The sequence below is a fragment of the Kogia breviceps genome, chromosome 10 (assembly GCF_026419965.1).
Source record: "Kogia breviceps isolate mKogBre1 chromosome 10, mKogBre1 haplotype 1, whole genome shotgun sequence".
Lineage (NCBI taxonomy): Eukaryota > Metazoa > Chordata > Mammalia > Artiodactyla > Physeteridae > Kogia > Kogia breviceps.
In genome coordinates this window covers 70,495,109-70,518,389 of record NC_081319.1, presented here as the reverse complement: position 1 = coordinate 70,518,389, position 23,281 = coordinate 70,495,109, and the positions used below count along the sequence as shown (strand labels likewise).

Below are 23,281 nucleotides of genomic sequence, written 5' to 3'. Positions count from 1 at the left end.
CCCCTTGTCTTTCAAAGTGAAGTTTCCTAGGTAGAAAACGCTGGGCCATCAAATGTATCCCACTATATTCTGGCTCCCTGGCACCCTCTGGTGGCTTTGTTGATCATTTATCATGGTTTTCTTCGACTTTTCCATCCTCTCCATCTAGCAACTTTTTCATTCACTGGCATTTATTAAACACCCATTGTATACAGAGAGCCTTCACTGGGCCGTGTCTCGAGCACTCTTTACTTCTTAGTTGCTGTCCTCCCTTCTCTCTCAAAGCCTTCAGAGCATGGACCCCTCGGACCTCTCTCCCTGTTGCTTCATATATCTGTGTATTTAGGGGACACATCTGTGGGGCTGGCCATATGTCTGAGCACTAGGAGAGCCCATCTGTCTCTGGTGGCCCTGAGTGAGTCTGTGAATGACTGGTGTGGCATCGTCTGGCTGTGTTGTCTTTGGGAACACTGGACGCATGCCTGTGGAGGCGGATGTGGTCTATGTAGAGGGCAGGTGGAGTATTACGGTGACTATCCTTCTCACCTGTAGTTCTCAAAGCGAGGCATGGTGGTCACTTTTCCCAAATAAGGATATTCCTAGAATGGAGTCGTTTCTTAATGATGTTGTTTCATCCTTTCATTTTCCTCTTTGGGCACAGTGAGCCCCGCCTCTGCAACTCTGCTTCTGTCCTCCTTCCTTTTTCCAGCTCCAGCTAGCAGCTGGCTCCCTAGTGGTACCAGAAACACAACTTCACTTTGGGTTTAGGAGTTTGGGGGAAAATGAACAATTGGTTTAGATGTTTTCTGGGGTGAGTGAAAATCCTGTCCGTGTCATGTAGGGAAGGACATATAGGATCATTAAAGATATATTAGAATCAGATTAAGGGGAATAATCTCAGATTCAAAGTTCTGGGATGTAAAAGCTCCGAAGTTCCCTTTTTATTACAGGCTACCCACCTTTCTGTTCTGAGACCCCTCAAGAGACATATAAGAAGGTGATGAACTGGAAAGAAACTTTGACTTTTCCTCCAGAAGTTCCTATTTCTGAGAAAGCCAAGGATCTAATTTTGAGGTATCAGAGAACATTTCCCCTGTCCCCCAGCCAGGCTTTTTGACATGAGTGAATCTATTTTTAAAAATTTTCATCATTTCCTGGGTCGGTCCCCCCTTCCTTCCATTTCTCCTTTTCTTTTTCTGAAGAGACTACTTGAGCTATGCTGAGAGGCCTCTGTCTTTTCCAGATTCTGCTGTGAATGGGAACATAGAATTGGAGCCCCTGGAGTTGAGGAAATCAAAAGCAATTCTTTTTTTGAAGGTGTTGACTGGGAACATATCAGGTATATCCATATAAAAAGTTTCAGGATAATGTCAGAAAGTCTGTAGTTTGCTTAATACTAATTTAGAAGCACCACTACTGGCAAGCCAAGTATGGGAAGAGAGCTTCTTAGAAATTCAGGGTCTTTTCCTGATTTTCACTCATGGCGAGGATTGGGAGTTGGGGCTTCCTGTCACCCGTGTGCCATGGGACACATTGAAGCCAGCAGTCGTTTCCAAAGTGAAGTGAACTTTGGATTCCACGGTGAGAGGACCACCTAAGCATTGTGTTGCACTTGCTTTTACCAAGAACACACCAACTTCTCTAGTGTTAGGAGCCATCAGCAGGACTGTCCCTGCCCCTAGGGTGGAGGCTATCACTGGGAGACAGAAGGAAGAGAGGAGTGGAAGAAAGATGGAGTGGGGAAGGGCGCAGAGGGGGAGTGGAGGGGACGCGTGAAACTGTTGCGGACGGGGCTTGCAGAGAGCTGCCAGCGCTGCACAGACCTCCACACTCAGCGTTCACTGGCTGAGCAGAAGATGACGTTGTCATCCATTTCATAATAGTGTTCTATCTAATTCACATGCTTGTGATTTCTACCTTTGCCTTTTAGCCACTCTACTCATTGGCACTTCTGGTAGAAGAGGGGCATTTAGAGGTTCAGTTTCCCTTTTCAGCAGACAGTGCAGGCTGTCAGGGGGAGTGTGCTAACTTTGGATTTTAATTTCTCCTTATTTTTCTTGTCTTTCTTCCTAGCTATGAATAATTGTTACATTTTTTCCATCATAGTTTTGTTTGGTTGTAGTCAGCTGGTGTGGTTGGTCAGTGGTCATAAGCTTTTCAAAGGAAATTAATGCTGCCTGCCAGTGGACAGTCTTCCCTTGTCAGACCAGGGTTCTTTTTTGGAGAAAGACTTGATTACTTGTGATCCATATGATTACTAACCGTAGTAATTTTTGGCATGTCTGTTCTTGGCAGAGAGCGGCCTGCTGCAATATCTATTGAAATCAAAAGCATTGATGATACCTCAAACTTCGATGAGTTTCCAGAATCCGATATTCTTAAGCCAACAGGTAATACTGCCACTGCCTCAGGCTGCCTTATAAGTGTATTATTTCCCCCAAATTTTGGGGTGATGTTTACAAATCAGGGTAGAGAACATGGAGAGGAACTTCAGGACTTCAGGCTCTTTGTAAGTGTTTTTCCAGTGTTAATGCAGGGCAGCAGTGAGACCTTGTTGAATGGAAAGTAGTGAATACAAACGCCCATATTTAGCCTGCTCAGCTGGGTGGGTGAACCACAAAGATTTGTTCTCCTGTTATTTATTAAATTAAAGGTTAGGTAATCTGAAATGACAGAAGTGAGAAAATAAAACTTTAAAAATATTGTGAAAGGGCTTCCCTGGTGGCGCAGTGGTTGAGAATCCGCCTGCCGATGTAGGAGACACGGGTTCTTGCCCTGGTCTGGGAAGATCCCACATGCCGTGGAGCAACTAAGCCCGTGAGCCATGGCCGCTAGGCCTGCGCGTCCGGAGCCTGTGCTCCGCAACGGGAGAGGCCACAACAGTGAGAGGCCCGCATACCGCAAAAAAAAAAAAAAAAAAAAAAAAAAATTGTGAAAAACATGAGGTTCAGAGAACATAGGCAGGCAAATGTAGAAAATTCGCAGAGTGAAAAATAACTTTTCCCAGATAGAAGCTGTGGTATGTTCTTCAGAATGTCATGTCTTCAGTACTGAATAGTCCATCAGGGTAAGGCAGTGAATCAACTCTCACATCTGTTTCTTTCCCAGTGGCAACAAGTAATCACCCTGACACTGACTACAAGAACAAAGACTGGGTCTTCATCAATTACACATACAAGCGCTTTGAGGGTCTGACTGCGCGGGGGGCAATACCTTCCTACATGAAAGCAGCAAAATAGTTTCCTTGAAATGGGATCCTAAATCGAGCAGTTCTTTGTACAACATCGTGGTTTTCTTCTCACATAACTGTTTTGAAAGAGCTTCCAAGAAGTTTATGGAACCTACCAACGTGTCATGGTAAACTCCTGAAATGTGATAGTAAGTGGATTCTCTTCCATAATGCATCTGATGACCTGTAGAACAAAGACAGCCATTTCTACTACATCAGCCATTAACGGCTGTCCTGCTTCTTTAGAAGCATCATGAGCCAATTTGATGTTTTTAAAAAACTTGAGTTTTCCTAAGTTCATCAGAATGAAGGGGGAAAAACAGCCATCATCCAACATTGAGATTGTAACATATACTTACTGAGTATCAGCCAATTCCTGTGATTTTGTGACATGCTTGCTACTAAGCCCACCAAGTATTTTTTTTTCTTTACAGCTAAAAGTTCCATAGTACTAAGGAAATAAAGCAATAAAGAAAGCTTCAGTAGCCAGCATTCTGGCTGAAGGAAATGATCCACCATTCTGAGTGGGTGATGGTAGTTTCTCCCCAAACCTCAGCCTCGGGCAAGTAGCTTTTTATAGCCTCCATTCATGGTGCACTTTATTTACGGTACTAGGGTAAAGACCCTCAGTCCATTTTGATTTATTTCCTTCTGCCCATCTGAAATACTCAACGCTGCTTTTCTGAGTGTTGATGGGAAGATACCAGCTTGATGCTTTGTTGCTCTTAGAAGGCCCAGAAAGCCACTGGGCATTGCCAAGGAGTCCCGGATCACGTGGAAAATCCTCACTTTCTCTTCACGGATGAATTAGAAAATCCCTTTGGATGTTGCCATGGACTAGCAATACCCACAAGTGCTGCCAAAAGGACCTCGGTTTATTCCTGGCAACACAGCAAGGAGAGCAACAGAGCAAGGAGAGCCCAGGCAGAAGCAGGAGGCCTAGGACCCTCTTGGCTAAGGTGCTGCTCCTGATCCGTGTCCAGAACCTCCCTGCAAGTGGTGAAGGAACGAGCCCAATACAAAGTGCAGAGCCAGCCTGCAAACCCGCGCAAAGTTCACGCCTCAATCTTTGGTGCAACCGTATTTGTATTCTCTTAGTATTTCTCCTCTCGCAACTTTAAGTAACCATTTTGCCTTGGAATCATGATTACAAATTTTTCCTTTGCAGATGCCTTCCTGGGGGATGGTCCTCTTCACCCTAAAGGGTCACGTGCAGGCCTGGGCTGACCAGACCTCTCTGCTGTGGTGTTCTCAAGAGAGACCCTCTGAATTTTAGCACAAAGTGCCTTTTCTTTCACAGCTGCCACCGCCTTTAGAGGACTTTTGCTGCATCAGAAAAATGTGGAGGCTCCATACTAATGCATTATTACTTTAAGAAATTTTGATAACTCTTAAAGCATCATTTGCACCTATGTGGTAACTTTGCCTGTTGCAGTGTCACAGCCAAGCCACCGCTGGGAGACTGCTTTCTGCCAGTCTTGAGGGTTGTTAACATCAGCTATGAAAGTATGTCCTAGCTTAGCCATTCAGAAAAGAAAAATGGACGATCAAAGTTACAGTAGTAAGTGAAACTGCTTTGGGTTTTAATGTCTTAGAGGAAGAAAAAAGAATATTAGGGAAATATTAACTCTGGATGAAGGTAATGTGTTTCCCCTTATTCTTTCATTCATGGTTTGCTAGTGAAAAGGAAGTGAGATTCTTTTGTGTAACTTTGTAGCTTCATTGGATTACCAAATAGTTGGGGTCCTGACCCCTGTGTGTTTTGCAAGAGTGTGTGGTAAGCATGGACAATGAGAGGTAATAGCGTGGTAGGTAGTCTGTGTGTCGGGCAGTGGCAGGGGATGATTTGTTTTGCGGGGAATGCCCACATTTTACCTTTTAAATGTCTGAATAAACCGTGTGAAAACAACAGTATAAGTCTGTGGCTTGTAATTCAAAGAGCCAGAGTGCTGTTGGCTTCCTCTAACCCTTTTGTCTGCAAAGCGTTAAACACTGAAGACCACCTTTAGGCAAAATACTTTACCATCTCAGGGAAGATGGGACCTGCTTTTTTGTTCCCTGAGAACAAGTCTTCTGAACTGGAGTTAACATGTAAAGAGACTTATCTTCTGTTGGCCTCACGTCTGTGCTCTTTTCACCTGGCTCAGTTGCAGTAAGTGCAGTTTAGGCCAAGGGGAGACCTGCCGACGAAAGTTCTGTCAACTGGTGGACTCTTTATACAACTGTTCAGGAATCTCACAAGCTCCCAGGATGGACTTCTCAGCTCCCTGCATCCACCAGAGCAGGGCTCTGTCTCTGGATGTAGATTTAAGGAGTCTCATGGGTCCCACTTCTTAGCTCCTTCTCTGGGTCAGGAAAAGGACCCTCAGGCAAAGAGGAAGGGGCAGAGACCAACCAGGGTGGGAACTGCAGGCAGAGGTTAGTTAAATGCAGCCTAACAATGTACTGTCTTTCCAAGGCTCATGAGTTTCAAGAAACATGTAGGGAGCCACTAGCTCAGTGTTGGTCCACAGTCCTCAGTGTTGGACACAGATAATTCTGTGTCCCGTCTCTTAGGAGGAGTTAGAAAATAGAACTTGAACTGTACTGTATTCTAAAATGAAACTGAATGCTGATGTCATTCAGACTCCTTGATTCAGGAGGACATCATAATTTTCTTCAGTACCTATTTAAGAATTTCAAAAGTAAGAGGGGAATTCCTTTGGGATTAATGGTTAGGCTGTGAATAGCAGATTGCTTATTTTAACAGTCATCTGTATAGTGTAGGAATCCTCTGCCATTGATTGCTACTACTATTTCTCTGAATCATTTCCTTGGAAAGCATATTTCCTGGATCACCTTCTCCTGTTACTCTCTCCTGGGCCTCTGTGTGTAACCCAAACGGTGTCTTTAATTGAATGCAAAAGGATCCAGTGAATATTATTTTCCTTTCCTAGTTAGCAACCATTTCCCTGGAATGATCTGTCAAAACCAACACTGACTTAAAAACAAGCTTCCACGCTGCTCTTTAGGCATATTTTCAGAGAAAAACAACTTGCCCACATAATACTTAAGCGTTCATAAAATACAGAGCTCAATCCCAGGTACACTAGGGATGCAATAGGGAATCCCACTGTGGTTCTGAACCACACATCAGTTTGAGGAGAGAATTCCCAGCCACAAAGTTGGCTTAACAGAATTGCAGCATCAACACTAAAGTTATTAGTACATTAGTGTTGCTTTAACAGTGAGTGCTATTAAGCCAACCCTGAGTTGTTGGGAAGGTTGAGGAAGCTTCCCAGAGCTGTTAGTAAGTAGCAGTGATTTGGCAGAGGGGAAGGTGAGCAGTGCAGGATTTGGGGGGCTGGTAGGTATGGTTCTGTGCTGTGACGGGAGGCGTGGGGCTATGAGTAAGTATTGCTTCCTGAAAAACACTCTCCAGTCACTTTCGTTACTTCATTTCCCTCTCACTTCAGTCTGGTTTCTTCCCCTTGTGTGAAACACATTAGTATTAATTATCCCATGTGCAGAACGTGCTAGTACTAATTTTTATAAGCGTTCCTCTGTTCACTGGCGTCCTAACTGCCACATCCACCGGCTTCTCTTCAGCCCTCATCTACCTGACCAGCCTGCTGCACTCACACTGTTGAATGAAAACAAAAAACTCTGCTCCCACCTCTCTGACTTCCTTCTTGGTAGCTCCTCTGCCACTGCCCAAATGCTGGTGCTCGTCAGAGCAATGCCTTTGCCTTTTTTTCACTCGTGTGATCGCCCCCATACTGTGGCTTCAGCTGCCGTTTTTGTGGTGAGATCTTCAAATAGACCATCCTGCCTGGATCCCTCCCCAGAACTCTAGATCCCATGTAGCCAAGTGCCTATTAGAAATTGCCACCTGGAAGGCCTCTTACAGGTGCAAACTGTCCTTATGGAGCTCCTCTTGCCTCCACAGCCTTTTTTCTAGCTCATTCTACCTGCTGTCCAAGCCAGAAATTTCTTACATGATTCCCATCGGTAAACATATATAATTCTGGGGCATGACTGTCCATCCTACCAGTGTCTTCATCCTTCCTTGCTGAGTCCATTGCTGTGGTCTCTTAGCTGACCTTTGTCCCTGGTCCTTCAAGTCTGTCGTCCTCTCTGCTGCCAAAGAAACTCTTTTAAATTTCAGGTCTGATCACGTTATTCTCCTGCATAAAATCCTTGCTCCTCAGAGTTTATATAATGAGACCAAACACCTCTGTCTGAGGTACAAGGGCCCTTCCTTACTCTGGCCTATCTATTTCCGCATTACTGTCCTCCCCCTGCTCCCACCCTCCTCTTCCCTGATGACAATAAGCAGCTATTTCACCTTTGCATCTTTGCTTATATAGTTGAGTTGGACTGGAATACTTCATTTGGATTCATGAATCCAAAACAACTAGTATTTGTCTTTCACAGTTTGGTTCATGTGTTATGTATAGAACCCTCTTGTGAACTCTCCTCTAATTTTCATAGTAAAAACTGGCTACTCCATCCTTATGCGCTTCCTGAGTGACCTGAACTATTCATGGATCTGTCTTTGTGCAATTGTAAGAGCCCTCTGAAGGGAGGAACTGTGTCCTAGTCAGCATGTCCCTGTGACCAAGCAGCACTTGGCACTGAACATACTCAGTGGGCCATGCCTTCAAAGCATGTTCTTAACCTGTGTGCTGACAAAGGCAGGCCTGCCAGGGAGGCTCTGGCTTGCTTCAGCACCCCTTCAAGTTGCCAGTGTCACCAGTAACGTCTCAGGCCAAGTGTGCAGCGGGGGAGCTCAGGAGGCACCTGACTAGAAGAGGACCGAATCAGAGAGCAGAGGATGAGCAAGGTGCCCCACAGCAGTGTTTCCCAGGGACCTGCCTGGACCCTGCCCTACCTTCTTAGCTGCCTTACATGCCTGCCATGCTTCCTCACTTGCTTGAAACCAACAGTAGAACATAGAAGTTTGTGAGTCATCTTACCTTTCAAATTTACATTCGGTTTGGTGGGGTACTCCTTGGCTGGATTTGAGAGTTCAAGGGGTCTTGAATGCAAGTTAACCAGAAACTCAAGAGAGCAGACCATTATGGCTCTGGAACCTGTGAATTGTAAGAAATAGCAGGGTGGGAAAAGCACAATACGGGCTCCAGGCCAGCCGCACCCCCGCCAGCTGCTGTAGGAAAGAGCCTCTCCTGGGCAGTCCGGGTGCTGTGACTCTCAGTCCCCTTTAACATCTTGAGTTCCAATATTTTCTGCTAAACAACAACAACATGGACACAAATGATAACAATTTTATTATTGAAAAAGCATCCCAAATACAGGATTTCGTAAACACTGGTAGGTGAACAAGTGCAACTTTAAAAGTAAATACAAAGTAAAGAGGCAAAACCTACAAGCATTTTTGCCTTTAAGAGAAAATGTAATGTTCTCCTGCAGAGGTGATCCCACCCAGAGCACGGATGTGGCTCCATCTCCCATAAAGGTATCAGGTTTGCTTTCTGAACTATGCCCAGTTTAACAATTTCAAAATGATGGCAAGAAGAGGCATTGAATAAATCACTAACTGATTCTTAACTTTCTATTGACTATTACTCGATAAAGGCTCCCCATCACACTTTGACAATTTAAAGCCTGTGCTCTGATTGTTTTTACGTAACAGAAGGACCTGCTGGAACACTATCCATCCTTTTTGGACTTATGCCACAGTATTTTCATAGACCCGTATACATTAGGTATCACACGGAATTTAGTTCAAAGTAATACTGGCTACTGCATATCATGCAATAAATCCAGCTTTCTAGCTTCCTTACCTTTTTTTTACTGTCATTCTTTTAATATCTCTTCTCCACTTTGGAGAAACCATTAAGTAATCTCATCAGACACATTTTAACACTGTCTCCTTGCCTGCCTGTTCCTTAATGGCAAATGTTTCCTAATCAACAATACATGATATGATGCAGACACAAACTCAGATCCTAAACCGCAAATTCAGGTTTATCTTGGCCTGCTGAGATAGATACCTCTGAATAAGACAGTCTGGGTAAAAACATTTTCTTACGAAAATGTTTCTGTATAAACAGCCTGGCTTACTTATTTAGGCACTTAGGAAAAAAAACACCAAACCTGAGTTTCACCTTTTTAATTAGAAATACCTGTTGCCCAGCTGGCCAGTAACTGACTCTGAAGGGAAGGACTGCAACCCAGCTCTTGTTCCTGCGAGAACTGCGAGGTCCTGCCACCACGGGACGTCCTGGCCCTGGGAACAGAGCAGCTGTGGCTGAAAGGGGCCACCTAATTGCACTGATGCTGCGCTCCGGGCTGGAAGGGCACGGGGTACAGAAGAAATGTCCTCTTCACCAGAGGGAACCTGTGGGCCCAGTTTTTCCCTCCGTCACCACCACCTGGCAACAATGGCAGATATACCTCCACAGATCTCCAGCTCACTTGAACCCTAAAGGCTGGGGACGAAAGCATGTTAACCCAATTTTGGGGGAAAAAAAGACCTGTTTTTTGAAAGCCAGAGGAAATTAATCATTTACATAGAACAAAGTGTTAAGTACATGCCACACTTTTATACCTAGCTTTTTACCTAAGCAATGACTAATAAGTTTTAGAGTGTTAGCTGAGACATAGCTACCCTTAAATGTTATATTAAGCTATAAAACAAATTATACATACTTATTATAGTCTACACAAGTCAAATTTCCTTTGTGATGGCATGGAAGTCAACCACAAAGTGTAAAGGAAGCACCATTAAACAATTATCCTGGCTGGTCGTGGGTATGAATGTAGTACCAGTAAGGTCAAAGCCAAACCTGACCTCAAACAGCGAATTCTTTTCACAGGAATAAAACTACCCCTTGGCTACAAAATAACATTAACCCTAAACATTAACCCTGGCCATCAGCCTTACAAATGGATGCCAATGATAATCAGAATAACTCTGTAGCTGGGGGATGGCTCGGTTTAACCCCTTACTACTAATTTTTCTGAGTAAGGAACAGAGTGCTGATGTCCCCTGACACTGGCCCTGGTCACATGCACAGAGAACACACGCCTTAAGAACACTCTTGTTCTTCAAGCCTGGAAGGAGTAGCTGTCAACACCCAATCTGACTTTACCTTTGGAGAATTCTGACTAGGGCAGTCATAAAATGGCATCAAGTAGCTTGCCCTATAGTATCCTGTGGAAATGGAATTTAAGAAAACCAGTCCTGTTCTTAGAGAACTTGAAGGAAACCATGTCTCTTTTTGTACATTGTCAGGGTAGGTGATTGGAAGGCCAACCTCTACCATAAAATGGGAAGGATCTCAAGACACATCTGACTCCAGAATCTCTACTGTTAACAGCCATGGAGACATCAGGGGAGGTGGTTACAGTACCCAGAGGAGTGATCTGGGTTGTCAAACACCATGTAGTTAACCCAGAGCTGACAGATCAATCAAAATGACTAGGCCTAATTTCCCTTCAACTCATTCTTCCTTTGGAGATGACATTAGTATGGTTTTCTTACCCAGTGTGAGCAGCTGATAGGCTATTTCAAAAATTAAAATATCCTGATACCTAGAAACATTCCATAGTATGAAAAGAATATACAACGAAAAACCCTGCACTGAGACAAAGTCTAGGCAGGTGACATTTTCCCACCCAGATTCACCTCCAGTCCTACCCACCGAGCTCTTATTAGTCTTTCTACTGAGAAACTGCACACTTCTGAGAAATCATTGCCCTCATCTTGAAAGCCTTTTAAGCCATATCTAAGGTCTCCTAGCCACACCCACAGCAACATGCTGGCCTAGGGTGAAAACCTATGGCTTCACACCAGATTCCAAGCCAGGATAATCAAAGTGTGAATTTCACTCCAAATAAATAATCAATTTGTTTAGGGTCAAAAACCTTGAAACTAAAAAGGTTTCATAAACATTGTTATACATTATCCTTCCTGTCAAAGAATCTGTGAGATTTTGAATTGTTCATTGCAATAATGAAAAAAAAAAAAAAAAAAAGAACTGAAGCTCCTAAGAATTTCCTTTTGGACATTTTGAATGAGAGCCTATTTCTTCCCAGATGCAACCTGGGCACAGAGGCCACCAGGATGGTATCTTCACTAACCTCTAATGGGCATCCAATTAGTGCCTGCTTGTAGAAGATAGAGATTGTCTCCTAAGTTTGGTCCCTTTGCTGCTAAGTAATTTGCTTAGTATAAAACCAAATAAACAAAAGCCAAGAACGGAGTGTAAAGGATGGCAACTGCTTTGCTGAATATGAGGCAATAGGAGTCTTGACCTCCTTTCCCACTTTTGCAGTTATGCAAAGACTCGGTGAACAGCACCAGACCCAAATTTTTCAAGTTACCAGGGCTGCTGCAAAGCTGGTAGCTTAATTACCAGTGAGTGCTTTTTCATCTCCTGCTGGAGGCACAGACTTACTGAAAAGGACACACATTAATTATGGTAGAAAAGGAAAGGATGGGGGAGAAGCATGTCTCCTACTTAGTGTGAGACAAACCATGGGGAGGATTGGCTATGGGCATCCCAGACAGAGAAAAGGCCGGCACCGGGGCCCACAGCTGCCCCTAATCCTGAAAGTCGTTAGAAGCCATCTGAGAAAGTGGGGCATTTAGCCGGTCAAGTTCATCCACTTGGGGCGGGTGGTGCATTAATATCTCTTGGTCCTCCAAGACATCTTCTCCAGCAGCTACCAGATTAGTAAGGGATTTGCTTCGAACACACTGGAAATCCACATGGCGACTCTTTCCTTCTTCTTTTTCCCATGACATCTGGATAAAGGGGCGCTGCACGTAATTATAGATCACTTCAGACCGGCCACCAGGTCTCCTCTTAATTTTTTCTTTACAGGTAGGATAACCTGAAACGGGAAAAAAAAGCCATCATGACCCCAGCAAATTGCTCACTCTGGTTTCCATACTTCCTCCTTCCTAACCACATGAATTTCCTCCCAAATCCCAAGACTATGTGACAACTACAGGGAAGTGACCATGTTCTCTGAGGCCCAGCCACCTACATGCTTGCTTCTCTCCTGCTCAGGTTAGTAGGTCTTGTCCTTAGAAGGGAAGTAACAAAAACTGTATCCCTTCTAATGGAAGGGGGAGAAACCTCTTACTAATTTCAGAAGTCTTTATTTTACTGGCTTCAATACTACAGAACAAAAATCCTACTGGGGCATGGTTACTCTAGTCCTCTAATTCTATTGCTTAGAGGGCAACCTGTATGAGAAGTACTTAAGGAAATGTGAAATGTTTAAGCCTAAAGAAAAAACTGGGATGCTGCCTAAAATATCTCAAAGGCTGTCACAGGGATATGGGAGAAATCTTATGCTGAGTATATATCTTCACAGGCTAGAACTAGAAGGACGACAGAAGAGGGAGGAGGTTATCTATTATATATATGGAAGAATATTCTCATGGTAGGACAGTTTGATGGGCTGCTGTGGGAAATGGAGTGACCCATCACTCTGTCCCTGTGGTTTCTAAAGAGACAAAGGAGGACACAGTAGAAAGAGGTTTAGTAGATGATCTCAAAGATCTCTTCCTGGGCTTCCCTGGTGGCACAGTGGTTGAGAGTCCGCCTGCCGATGCAGGGGACACAGGTTTGTGCCCCGGTCCGGGAAGATCCCATGTGCCGTGGAGCGGCTGGGCCCGTGAGCCATGGCCGTTGAGCCTGTGCATCCGGAGCCTGTGCTCCGCAACGGGAGAGGCCACAGCAGTGAGAGGCCCGTGTACCACAAAAAACAAAACAAAACAAAACACCAAAAATCTCTTCCAACGTTAAGGTCCAACCTAAGTTGGACACAACAACGGGTTCTGTGAGCAATATTGAGACAGCTAGAGTAGCAAAACACAAGAGTCAAAGACCCATGGAGGGGAGACCAGAACGGCTTCAGCATTCTCCAGGAATTGATCTCCAATACACTTCCACGGAGACCACAGGTTGGGAGCCATTGCTCAAATCATTTAAAGCAGTTTTGTCAATATATCCAGACACTCCCCAAAGGTATGTAGTGGAATAAAATGAGTCTCCAAGTTATAGTTTTCAGAAGGACCCTTCCAGATCCCAGAAAGAGCCTCACCAAGATTGTTGGCTAAATGGCTGGCCCTCCCACTTGGTGAGCCCACGAGCCCTGCTACATTTACCCCACCCCACCCCAGTGCCTAGTCCTCACTGCTCTTTATCCTGAGGCAGTAAACTGGAACTTATTCCTACAGCTGCTTTAAAGCATTTTCAACTGGAAATAAAATGACAAGGAAATGTAAGGGCAAACTAAAACAAAAACAGGAATATTCAAACTTGGGTAGGAATGTAGTTTCCATGTGTGTCTATTCTCTAGGCCCTCGGAAGCCAGGTTTTAAGGACAAAAGCTGTGGCCAAAGATCCAACCTACTCCATGAGCCATGCAAGCTGAATATTGACTGGGATGTTCTTTACCTTCAATTCCAATGCGAATGTTTTTCAGGCCCCGTTCCTTTAACACTGTTTTAGCGACATCCCGATTCTCAATATATTTGAAAAATCTATAGAGCTTAGAGCTATAAAGAACTGGGGAAAAAAAAATCTGGGGTTAGTCACGGAGTGAATACCTCTGTAAAAGGAAGGAGATGAGCTAACAGATTCAGACTAATGACCTGAGCCCTGATGCCAAAAAATCCATATGGATCACAGATTAAATGTTAAATAATAAATCAACCATAAGAAAGAAACCATACAAGACATTTTTATAGTCTCAGGGTAGGAAAGACCTTTCTGGATATGACATAAAACCTAGAAGTCATAAAAGAAAAATTGATACACTTGATCACATAAAAAAACATCTCTGCTTATCCAAAAACACCAAACAAAGCTAAGAAGACAGCCAACTGGGAAAAATATTTGCAACTCATATTACAAAGGGCTAATTTCCTTGATATCTATAGAGAGTGGTCACAAATAGAGAGATTTTACAAATCATTAAGGAAAAGACTAACAATCCAATTTTGTAATGGGCAAAAGGCATGATTACAGTTAACAGAAAAAGAAATGAAAATGGCTCTTAAAAAGATGGTCAATCTCATTCATGAAGTGAGAAATGCAAATTAAAACTCAAGCGAGAAGCTGTTTTTCACCTATCAGAGTGGCAAAGATAAAAGTTCAGTGAAACTCTGTCTTGGTGAGCATATGGGAAATAAACCCATCATATAGTCTTGTGAGTATAAACTGGCTCAACCTTTATGAAAGAAAATTTGGCAAATTTTATCAAAATCATAAAAGCACAAAGCTTTTGACACAGAAATTTCATTTCTAGGAATATTATTCTATAGAGATATACATGTGTGAAAGACTTTGTTTAAAAAGATATTCACTGCAGCATTATTTATAATTTATAGCTTAAATGGTCATCAAAAGGGCTGGTTAAATCCATTATAGCACAATCATGCAATGGAATACTATTCAGCCATAAAAAAGATTGTGGAAGCTTTTAATGTAAGACATGATATAGAACAGTCTCTACAATATGGTATCATTTGGGAAAAGAACATGTAATTGCTTATGTACGTGCACTGAATAAATCTGGAAGAATATAAAAGAAACTGAGGAGGAAAACTGGGTAGATGAGGCAGGGTGGGAATAAGACTTTTCAATGTATATCCTTTTGTATTTTCTGAATTTTAAATTACTACCAATTCAAAAGGATTTAAAGTGAAACAAATGGAGAGAAGAATGACACCGCCACTTAATGTGCTGCCGCGGTACTGACACAGTACCAGACGCCAGCGGTAGGCATGGGAAGCATAACGATGTTCCCTATGCCCCCCGCCGCAGGAAGGACCCTCATCCAGGTGAGTGTGCTCATCATCAGCTCAACAGCGACAGTCACACTGGTTCTAGGATTTAGCTGCCACTCTGGGCAGCACATTTCTTGCTGGAAACAGGTACATCATGCAAGGGGCTCCTACTTTGGGAATACTCCTCCCCCATGGGTGGGGGGTGGTCTTCGTCCCAGTCCACAGAATCCTCATCCGTCAGCACGACGATGTGGCATTCTCGCTCCCCTTTCTTGGCACAGCCCACCATGATGGGCAGGATCAGCTCTTCGAGGTAGTGATCAAACTGCTTGTGAGCGCCATCATTAGACAGTTCATGCAGTAAAGCACCTGGGAGACAAAAGACAAGTGAACATCCTCTCTGCTCAAATGCAGGTATTACCGGAGTGAAAAGACTATGAGGTAACAGCTGTTATCATTGATAAGGTCCAGAGAAGTGGCCTATTTAAAGGCAGAGTATGTCTCCTACTCCAAGGCTATAATGTTAGATACTTTTCACATTCTACCAATCTCCTCCTGTTTAATAAAACCTGAGCATTCTGATCAACTGAGGTTTTCTTGACATGCAATGTCAGAACATAAACATTAATTCTACAAGAGACAGAACCGTCATTTGGGGATGACTATAGTACCTCTTCTGAAGATGCTCTGGACCACAACTTCATAGAGTACCACAGAAGAGGAATGATCTCAAGTTTGGCGACACCAAGGGACTTGCTCTAAGTGTGTACTAGACTCAGTAGAGATACCACACATCTAGAGAACTTCATGGAACATGCAAGGAAATGTACCATGAACTTTAAAGAATTTAAAAATCATTTCAGGGGCTTCCCTGGTGGCGCAGTGGTTGAGAGTCCGTTTGCCGATGCAGGGGATGCGGGTTCGTGCCCCGGTCTGGGAAGATCCCACATGCAGGGGAGCGGCTGGGCCCGTGAGCCTTGGCCGCTGAGCCTGCGCATCCGGAGCCTGTGCCCCGCAACGGGAGAGGCCACAGCAGTGAGAGGCCTGCGTACCGCAAAAAAAAAAAAAAAAAAAAAAAAAATCATTTCAGGAAGCCTAGGTAATGGTAAGAGCATGGAGTTTATATTCAGACAATCAGTTCTAATCCCAGCTTTAACGTTTAGAGCTTTGAACAAGCTAATTTCTCCATCTTCTCATTTGGTTAAGTGAGATTATCACCTATCTTTCACGGGTTAATTGTGAAACTTATGCAAGTTCACATATATAAAGCACTTAAACACTAAGTTAATAATAATGATAAACTGTAAGAACCCAGCCAATTTATGTGTGTGACTTTATTAGTGAACCTTCCCTTATAGCTGAGGATCAGTATCCTTATTTGTTGAAGAGTTGAGACACCAAGGTCCCAAGAGGGGAAGCAATTAGCTTGGTGACTCACGGGGTCAAGCTAGACTTAGAAACCACTACATGTTCTCTTGTTTACTCCACTTCTCACAGAGCTTTGAAACAAGAGAGGGAATGGTTAGTACCACGTCTCTGCCTCTACAGATGATTTTCAACCCACACTTGAAACGCTTTCTGTTTAGTAAAAAAAATGTCAATTCCAAGCACACTCAAAGTTCAGCTGCTCAAATGCAGCTGGCAGCTTCTCCTGTACTTACTCAGATCTTGACATCGGATAGTGTTGAAGTCAAAGTTAATGCAGAGATAATCGCACGTATCTCTAAGGTCTGGGATAGAGATGCCATCAGGACAATTGATGATACCAGTTTTGTAATAATCCTATAAATAAATTAGGAAGAAGAAATGTAGGCAAAGAACAACATGTAAAATTCCCTCTTCAACCCCCTACTCATTCCTGGTTCTATTAAAGTGGTGGGTTACTAGAACTATTACCAAGTTGGTGATTCGTTAGATAGCAAAGTGGCTCCTGACCATCTTGACATGTTTAATCACAACTTGATACCCGACTGAGCTCACACAAGCAAGGACTTAGGAATTATAGAAACAGAAAATAAAGTGGGAAAGGCAATAATTAGAAATGAAAAACCCTACAATCAGAACACAGTCTGATGGAACTCTCAAGGCTTCTGACCATGCATGCCCCCAGGGAATATGATGTAACAAGAAGGCCACTACACACCAGCACCGTTCGAAATACAGTTGCACTGATTCCTTCGGCAATCTCATACTCGCCCTTCTCATTGGGCCGTGTGAAGTTGTACTCTCTTCCTGGTCCAAACATCCTGAAAGATACCCAGGCAACAATGTTACCTGCTGCAGGATTCTTCACAGATGAGACTTCTCCCTTCTTCACCTCATGCTGGAAGACTCTGTTCCACTCTTTCAGTGTAAGTTAAAAACAGAGCTCTAGGACTCACCCCTGTACGACACACTCAAGTCTTAGGAAACTCCCTTCGGGTAGGAAAAGAAGGCAGCCATTGCTTTCAGTGTTTGAGTGCAAGGAGGAACAAAGCAGCAAGCCCTCACAGTTCACCATAGTTAGCGTCTGTGACAGCAAAGAAAGTAGAACAGCACCTGCAGAGCTGGCCCTTGGAAAGTCTCTGGAGTGTGTGACAGTCTCCTCTCATGCCCTCCCCAGCGCCCAAGAACCTGCCCATGCACCGGCAGCTCAGGAAGACAGTGTCTCCCTCCCCTCACCCTTCCTGTTCCTTCTCCTCACCCATCAACATGTACCTAGCCAGCACACCATCCTTGATATTTCTGAGCTTTGCTTTTCAATATCTAATCTGATAGATGAATCTGTATTAGTAGGTGCAGATGTTACTGCTTTCCCTTTCCCGGTAGATTTTAATGGTGTAACTCTGGAAAAAATGCCCTTTGTCAATCCAAGGAGTAAGTAATGATGGGAATTTCAGGTCAAGTAGAAAAGGAGGGTAGGTATTAGGATCATCAGCAATTTGACATATTTCAGAGAGGCAGGCCTGTTCTGAGCATGAATTCAGAGCTCATGAGGGCACAGGGAGGAAGTCTTGCTTTTATATTCATCTTTTCCCATCCTTCCCCTCTCTCTCAGATCCCCTCCAGTAAAACTGGCCCCATGACTTCTACTACTCCTGCTGCACGTCTGTGTAGGAGCTGTGGAAGGAGAAGCCAGAACAGGGCAGGTGCTGGTATCTTCAGCTGGCGCACTGTAGACTCACTGCCTTTTCCTTCCTTAACCTGTTGGGAAGCCCTGCTGTCCAACTGTTCAAAACTGTTATCCTCCACCCTGAACTGGCTGTTTTCCAAGGTCTGAAAAAGACTCACATGCTTTCCAAATCACTACACCATACATAAGAAATCCATTTCGATAAAAGTAGTCTTCAAAGGATGCTGACATTTTTCTGGAATGTTCCGGTTGAAGTGTAGCCAAGACAGCTATGAATCAAAATAGTGAACAACATGCCATTAAATATAATCCCCCTTCAGAGTCATTCATCCAGTAGTGGCATGGATCTGCATTAATCCATTCTCAGCTTCTTAGTTTGTCCCCCTTGTGACCAGTGGCCCACATTTGTAAGCTCACTGGCTAGGCTTATGAATACTTTACGTAGCCACAGGACAGAACAAACCTAAGAAACTCAGAATTCATGACCTCAGCTGACTCAGCTGATGAACCATGTAGATAAAGGGGTCTATTACCCAGAAAATGCTTGCTTTTCTTTTCTTGAGCGCTACTTTTGGAGGCAGCCTACTTCAGACAGACAGCCTACCCTGAGGAATGCCTTTTTGGAAGGGCCTGGGGGGAAATGGTGGCGATAAGACTGAGGACATGAAGTCAAGTCTGATATAGGGCCAATTTAGAAAATGTTTTAATGTTCTATCTTAATCTTAATTCAGATGTTTGAGAAATATATAGGTTTGGCTCTGGTTAAAAATGGTTCATCATGAATTTGTATGTATATGTTTAAGTACACACATATTTGAACAGGTAGATTCCACTTAGCCTAAAATTCAGCAAGTTAGTGTGGTCCATTCTGATTTCTAATTCAGTTCAAATTAGTTCAAAGTCGGAGTGAGGTTAGATCCACTTTCAAGTATGAGGTGAAATCCTCAAAAGCCAAATGTTTGTGTGTGTATACACTCAAATTATTTTACTCTTATCCCAATCTGCTCTTCATGTTAAGGTCTACGGTTGGCCAGAAAGAGATCTCATAACTCCCAGCCCAGGCTCTAAAAGTACTTCCTGGACTCCTTCCATTCCTAAACTCTAACCCTAAAAAGCTGGAGGCAGGAGATGGTGAGGGGAGGGTAAGACTATAGTCTGAATGAAGCAACACAGAGGAAGGAACACGAAGAATAAAGAGAGCAATCGTCAAACAAAATAGCCAGATACAACGATCCAGTTTCAGAAAACTTCAATAGTAGTGGAGGCATTAGAAATTGACACCATTTGGACCTTTTGCACTCCCTTTTGTATGGGGGGCTCATTTCACTATACTGGCTTTGTAAATGAAAGTACCCACCCCCCAAAATCACCAACACATATAAGGTTTTTATGTCCTCTGTCTCGCAAAAGTATGAAGGTAGAAAAATAAGCAATGAAATGTTTTTATTCTCAAATCTAATGCAAGGCAAACAGCAGGTATTTCTATTCACAGAGAACAGAGTGAATTTGGAAGGAAATTATTATCAATTACCTTCCCAACATGGTATCCGGATGAGCAGTGAAAATTTGTGGATTGACAACAAAACGTGTGCCATCTACGAGAAGTGTCACTTTCTCTGGTGCCTGCGAATGAACGTTACTGCCAAAGCCCACAGTGCTATTTCCAAATCGTTCTGGAGTGATGAAAGGTTCATGGTTCCGTTTATTCCCACTTTGGAAGCAAGTGCCTTTGATGTCTTCAGGAAGTGGCATCATGTGAGGGAACTGAAGATTTGCTGGATGAGAGGCAGAGTCAAGTGGAAGGTCTAAAAGATAATACAAACAAACCAAAATAACTTGACAGAGAAAAGCCCTGGGGAAAAATAAACCTTGTCCTCTTTAAAAAAAACAAGAACAGAAACGATTACACAAACGAAAAAACCCAAACTTTAAGTATCCTTACGCAAAAACTCTTGCCTAAAACACGTAAAGAAAAAACACAAACTAGGGACTCATACTGGATCCCCATGAACTTTTTCTTTTGTGTGTGTGTGTGCGCGCGCGCGTTGGGGAGGAGAGAATGAAGGCAGTAATGCCTACACTTTAAAATAGAATGATTAAACAATTTTAAAGTAAACTACACACATGGTTAAAAATAAACACTAGAGAAGCATTTCTGTGGAAAACAAGCAATCCTCTGCCACACTGCTTAACCTTCCCTAGTCTTGTTTCACAGAGGTGTTGCTTTTTTATTTCCATTTTCACTTCTATCTCTAAATAACACTCATATTTCCTGTGTTTTATTTAAGGAACTTGATAACTCTGTTAGCCAAAACTATTTGTTTTCCACATTCTTTTTTTTTTTTTTTTTTTTTTTTTTTTGCGATACGCGGGCCTCTCACTGTTGTGGCCTCTCCCGTTGCGGAGCACAGGCTCCGGACGCGCAGGCTCAGCGGCCATGGCTCACGGGTCTAGCCACCCCGCGGCATGTGGGATCTTCCCAGACCGGGGCACGAACCCGTGTCCCCTGCATCGGCAGGCGGATTCTCAACCACTGCGCCACCAGGGAAGCCCTGTTTTCCACATTCTTAAAAAACGTTTCTAAATATTATTTTCCAGAAAGGATAGTGATAGTCTCTAATTGTCACTTTTCCTAGAAATTCACTGAAAAATGCATTTTCACTATGCATAGGAGAATCCTAACATTACCAACACCGTTTTTTGAACAGGCAGGTAGGTCTTGCTCTCAACAGAAAAGTTCTAGTGCAGATGGTCTTAGATTAGGATTCATTCATGGAATCTGAGTTTTTGTCCTAGTATCACCAAAGAGCCATTTTCTTTAAGTAATTTATTTGATTTTTCTAAACCTGATTCATCATCTGTAAAATGAAAATAATGTTCATTCTACCTACCTCACAGGATTGGTTTGACTATCAACTGAAATAAAGTATGTGAGAGCACTTAAAAATGTATTAATACCACATCATGTAAACAGGCTTAAAACTAAATATATGAAATCTGGATGTATACAGAAGAGAATCAGGGGAAAGTATTTTCAAAAGGATTACCAGAAGCTTCTTTTTTTTTTTAAATTGATGTTTGCTGTTTTTATTATATAGCTGTACTTTTTTTTAGAAGATTCTTTTAAATAGGGAGTTCTCCTAATATATTAATTTTTTTTATTTAATGAAAAATTTCAAATATACCAAAGCAGAGTTAATACAATATGTATACATCACCTAGATTTGGCTAGCTAACATTTTCCTACATTGGAAAGAAATAAAATGTTATAGATACAACTTAATGTCTCACTCCCGCCCTTCATGTATTTTAAGTTTGTATACAATAATTCATTATTAGCTAGAGTACACTCAATTTTTTCCCCATTTGCTTCTAGAGAAAAGGAAACCAAAATCTAGACCAAAAACCTGTTTAGGGATCATATCCTAGAGCTTCTGATAAATTTTCAACTTACAAAGAGCTAAGTTTCCATACAATCCATGGGCAAGTTTGTAGTAAGAAATGCTTTAATCACCAAGACAGGCTTTCAACACTTGAAGTGCAATTATTCTTAAAAATGAAAGTAGGCACCTAACTTATTCAGTTCTTTAGAACACTTCATTTTCCCCCAGCTATGACGCAATTAAATTGGGCTGGTTCCTGAAGGATGCCTCAGGTTCCACCCTGCTTAAATGGGTGAGTAGGAAAAGAGACTCACTGCATAAATTCTCCATAATGGGGCACTCCAAGGTGGCAGTCACACTCTGCTTTTTTGTCCGTTGATATTATAAAATAACAGTGAACACTGGCTGGAAAGACAGAGGTTTAAATCCCACCCAGTCCCCTACCTACCTCCTGGCAGTGTGAACCTGAGCAAGTTATGCCTAAGCTTTTGAAGCCTCAGGTTCCTCATCTGTAACAGGAGGATTAATCTAAGCAGGGATCAGCAAACTTTCTGTGAAGGGCTAAAAAGTAAATATTTTGAGCTTTGTGGGTCACTGTCTCTGCCACTATAGCAGGAAAGCAGCCATATAGACAGTATGTAAACAAATGGGCATGATGGCTGTGTTTCAAATTTTTATTTACAAAAACAGGCAGTGGTTCAGATTTGACCAGTTTGCCACCCTTGATCTAAAAAAAGTAAAGTTTCTAGCACAGTGAGTGCTCAATAAATGGTAACTGCTACTATTATTGTTGCTATTGTTTTTATTAAAAGTTAAAAAGAACCTGACAATTTACCAAGAGCCTTCACATCCATTAACTCAACAGTCTTCTAGCCTTGTGAGGTAAGAAGAATTATTAACAACCTTGTTTTCTAGATTAAGAAAGCAGGGCTCAGAAAGATTAAGGATCTCATCCATGCTTACAGCTGATAAGCAGCAGAGCTAGAATGCGAATCTGTCTTCTGACTCCAAACAAACCTGAGACTATTTTTCTTATACCATTACCAAGTTAGATGTACTAAACTGATTAAATAAGTGGAGGTTTTTTGTGATAGTCAGTTTTATATAATTGTGGTATATAAGCGAAGCTAATTAACTGGATATTTTATTTATTAAGAACATTTATGCCTTCTGGGCAGAATAGGTGCTGAGGTGTCAGAAAGCCCTCCACATTAAGATCTAATCATCGTACCATCATTCCTGGGACCTAGCGGATAAGTAAGATTTTGAAGACCAGAAGAAGCCGGGCTATTTGCTTCTTTTTCTTGGGCTGCAGCTGAGGCTTCATCCATCAGGCAGCTGGCCTCCTGCCACAATAACCTGTCGCTCTCAGTGCCACGGTGAACATTCATCCTTGGACTGTGTATCCTGAACTGTCTGCTTGATCAGAGAGAAATCCTGGAAGACAGGAATATGCATGATTTAGAACTTTCTCCTAACTAGAGAACTGACAGACAGCTCTCATTCTTATTCTGAGAAGAAATGACATCTTAAAATATTTCTGTGATTTTATATTGAGAGGAATTGGGCTGATTTAAATTGTCTTTACCAAATCACTAAGAACGCTGATAAACTTGTTACTAGGGAATAATTTTAAGCTTTATTCATAAACAGACATCAAATCCACTGACTTTGGCCACATTCACGTTCAATTCTGCATATTAAATGATGGTAAAATAATTTGGTGGTGTTTATCCACAGACACACATAGGGGGCAAAGAGTTCAATTTGTCAGTTAAAGAAAACCAGCCCATATGGTTTTAAAAACTGAGACACATACATTC

The 23,281-nt window shown here is 42.6% G+C and overlaps 2 protein-coding genes across 9 annotated transcripts in view; one reads left to right on the top strand and one right to left on the bottom strand.

The window, feature by feature from the left end:
• The window catches only part of STK38 (serine/threonine kinase 38), a 44,433-nt gene extending 39,314 nt beyond the window's left edge, over positions 1 to 5,119 (top strand). For 2 of the 4 annotated variants that reach the window (XR_010835075.1, XR_010835076.1), the window contains exons 11-15: positions 930 to 1,053; positions 1,223 to 1,318; positions 2,275 to 2,369; positions 3,088 to 3,357; positions 4,377 to 5,119. Coding sequence is in view for 2 of the 4 variants with exons in the window: in XM_059076377.2 (XP_058932360.1) it covers positions 930 to 1,053; positions 1,223 to 1,318; positions 2,275 to 2,369; positions 3,088 to 3,218 (446 nt within the window). In the remaining 2 variants the exon portion in view is untranslated. Of the gene's footprint in view, positions 1 to 929; positions 1,054 to 1,222; positions 1,319 to 2,274; positions 2,370 to 3,087 lie in introns of all 4 variants that reach the window. The other 2 variants (XM_059076377.2, XM_059076378.2) reach the window with 1 other exon arrangement.
• Positions 5,120 to 8,456: 3,337 nt separating this feature from the next.
• The window catches only part of KCTD20 (potassium channel tetramerization domain containing 20), a 35,105-nt gene continuing 20,280 nt past the window's right edge, over positions 8,457 to 23,281 (bottom strand). For 2 of the 5 annotated variants that reach the window (XM_067006096.1, XM_067006097.1), the window contains exons 2-8: positions 22,690 to 22,895; positions 19,607 to 19,880; positions 17,107 to 17,209; positions 16,625 to 16,745; positions 15,135 to 15,332; positions 13,630 to 13,740; positions 8,457 to 12,052 (exon numbers count right to left, since the gene is read on the bottom strand). In XM_067006096.1, coding sequence (XP_066862197.1) covers positions 11,760 to 12,052; positions 13,630 to 13,740; positions 15,135 to 15,332; positions 16,625 to 16,745; positions 17,107 to 17,209; positions 19,607 to 19,880; positions 22,690 to 22,849 — 1,260 coding nt within the window. In that variant the 5' untranslated portion in view covers positions 22,850 to 22,895 and the 3' untranslated portion in view covers positions 8,457 to 11,759. Of the gene's footprint in view, positions 12,053 to 13,629; positions 13,741 to 15,134; positions 15,333 to 16,624; positions 16,746 to 17,106; positions 17,210 to 18,233; positions 18,323 to 19,606; positions 19,881 to 22,689; positions 22,896 to 23,281 lie in introns of those variants that run through there. The other 3 variants (XM_059076409.2, XM_067006098.1, XM_067006099.1) reach the window with 2 other exon arrangements.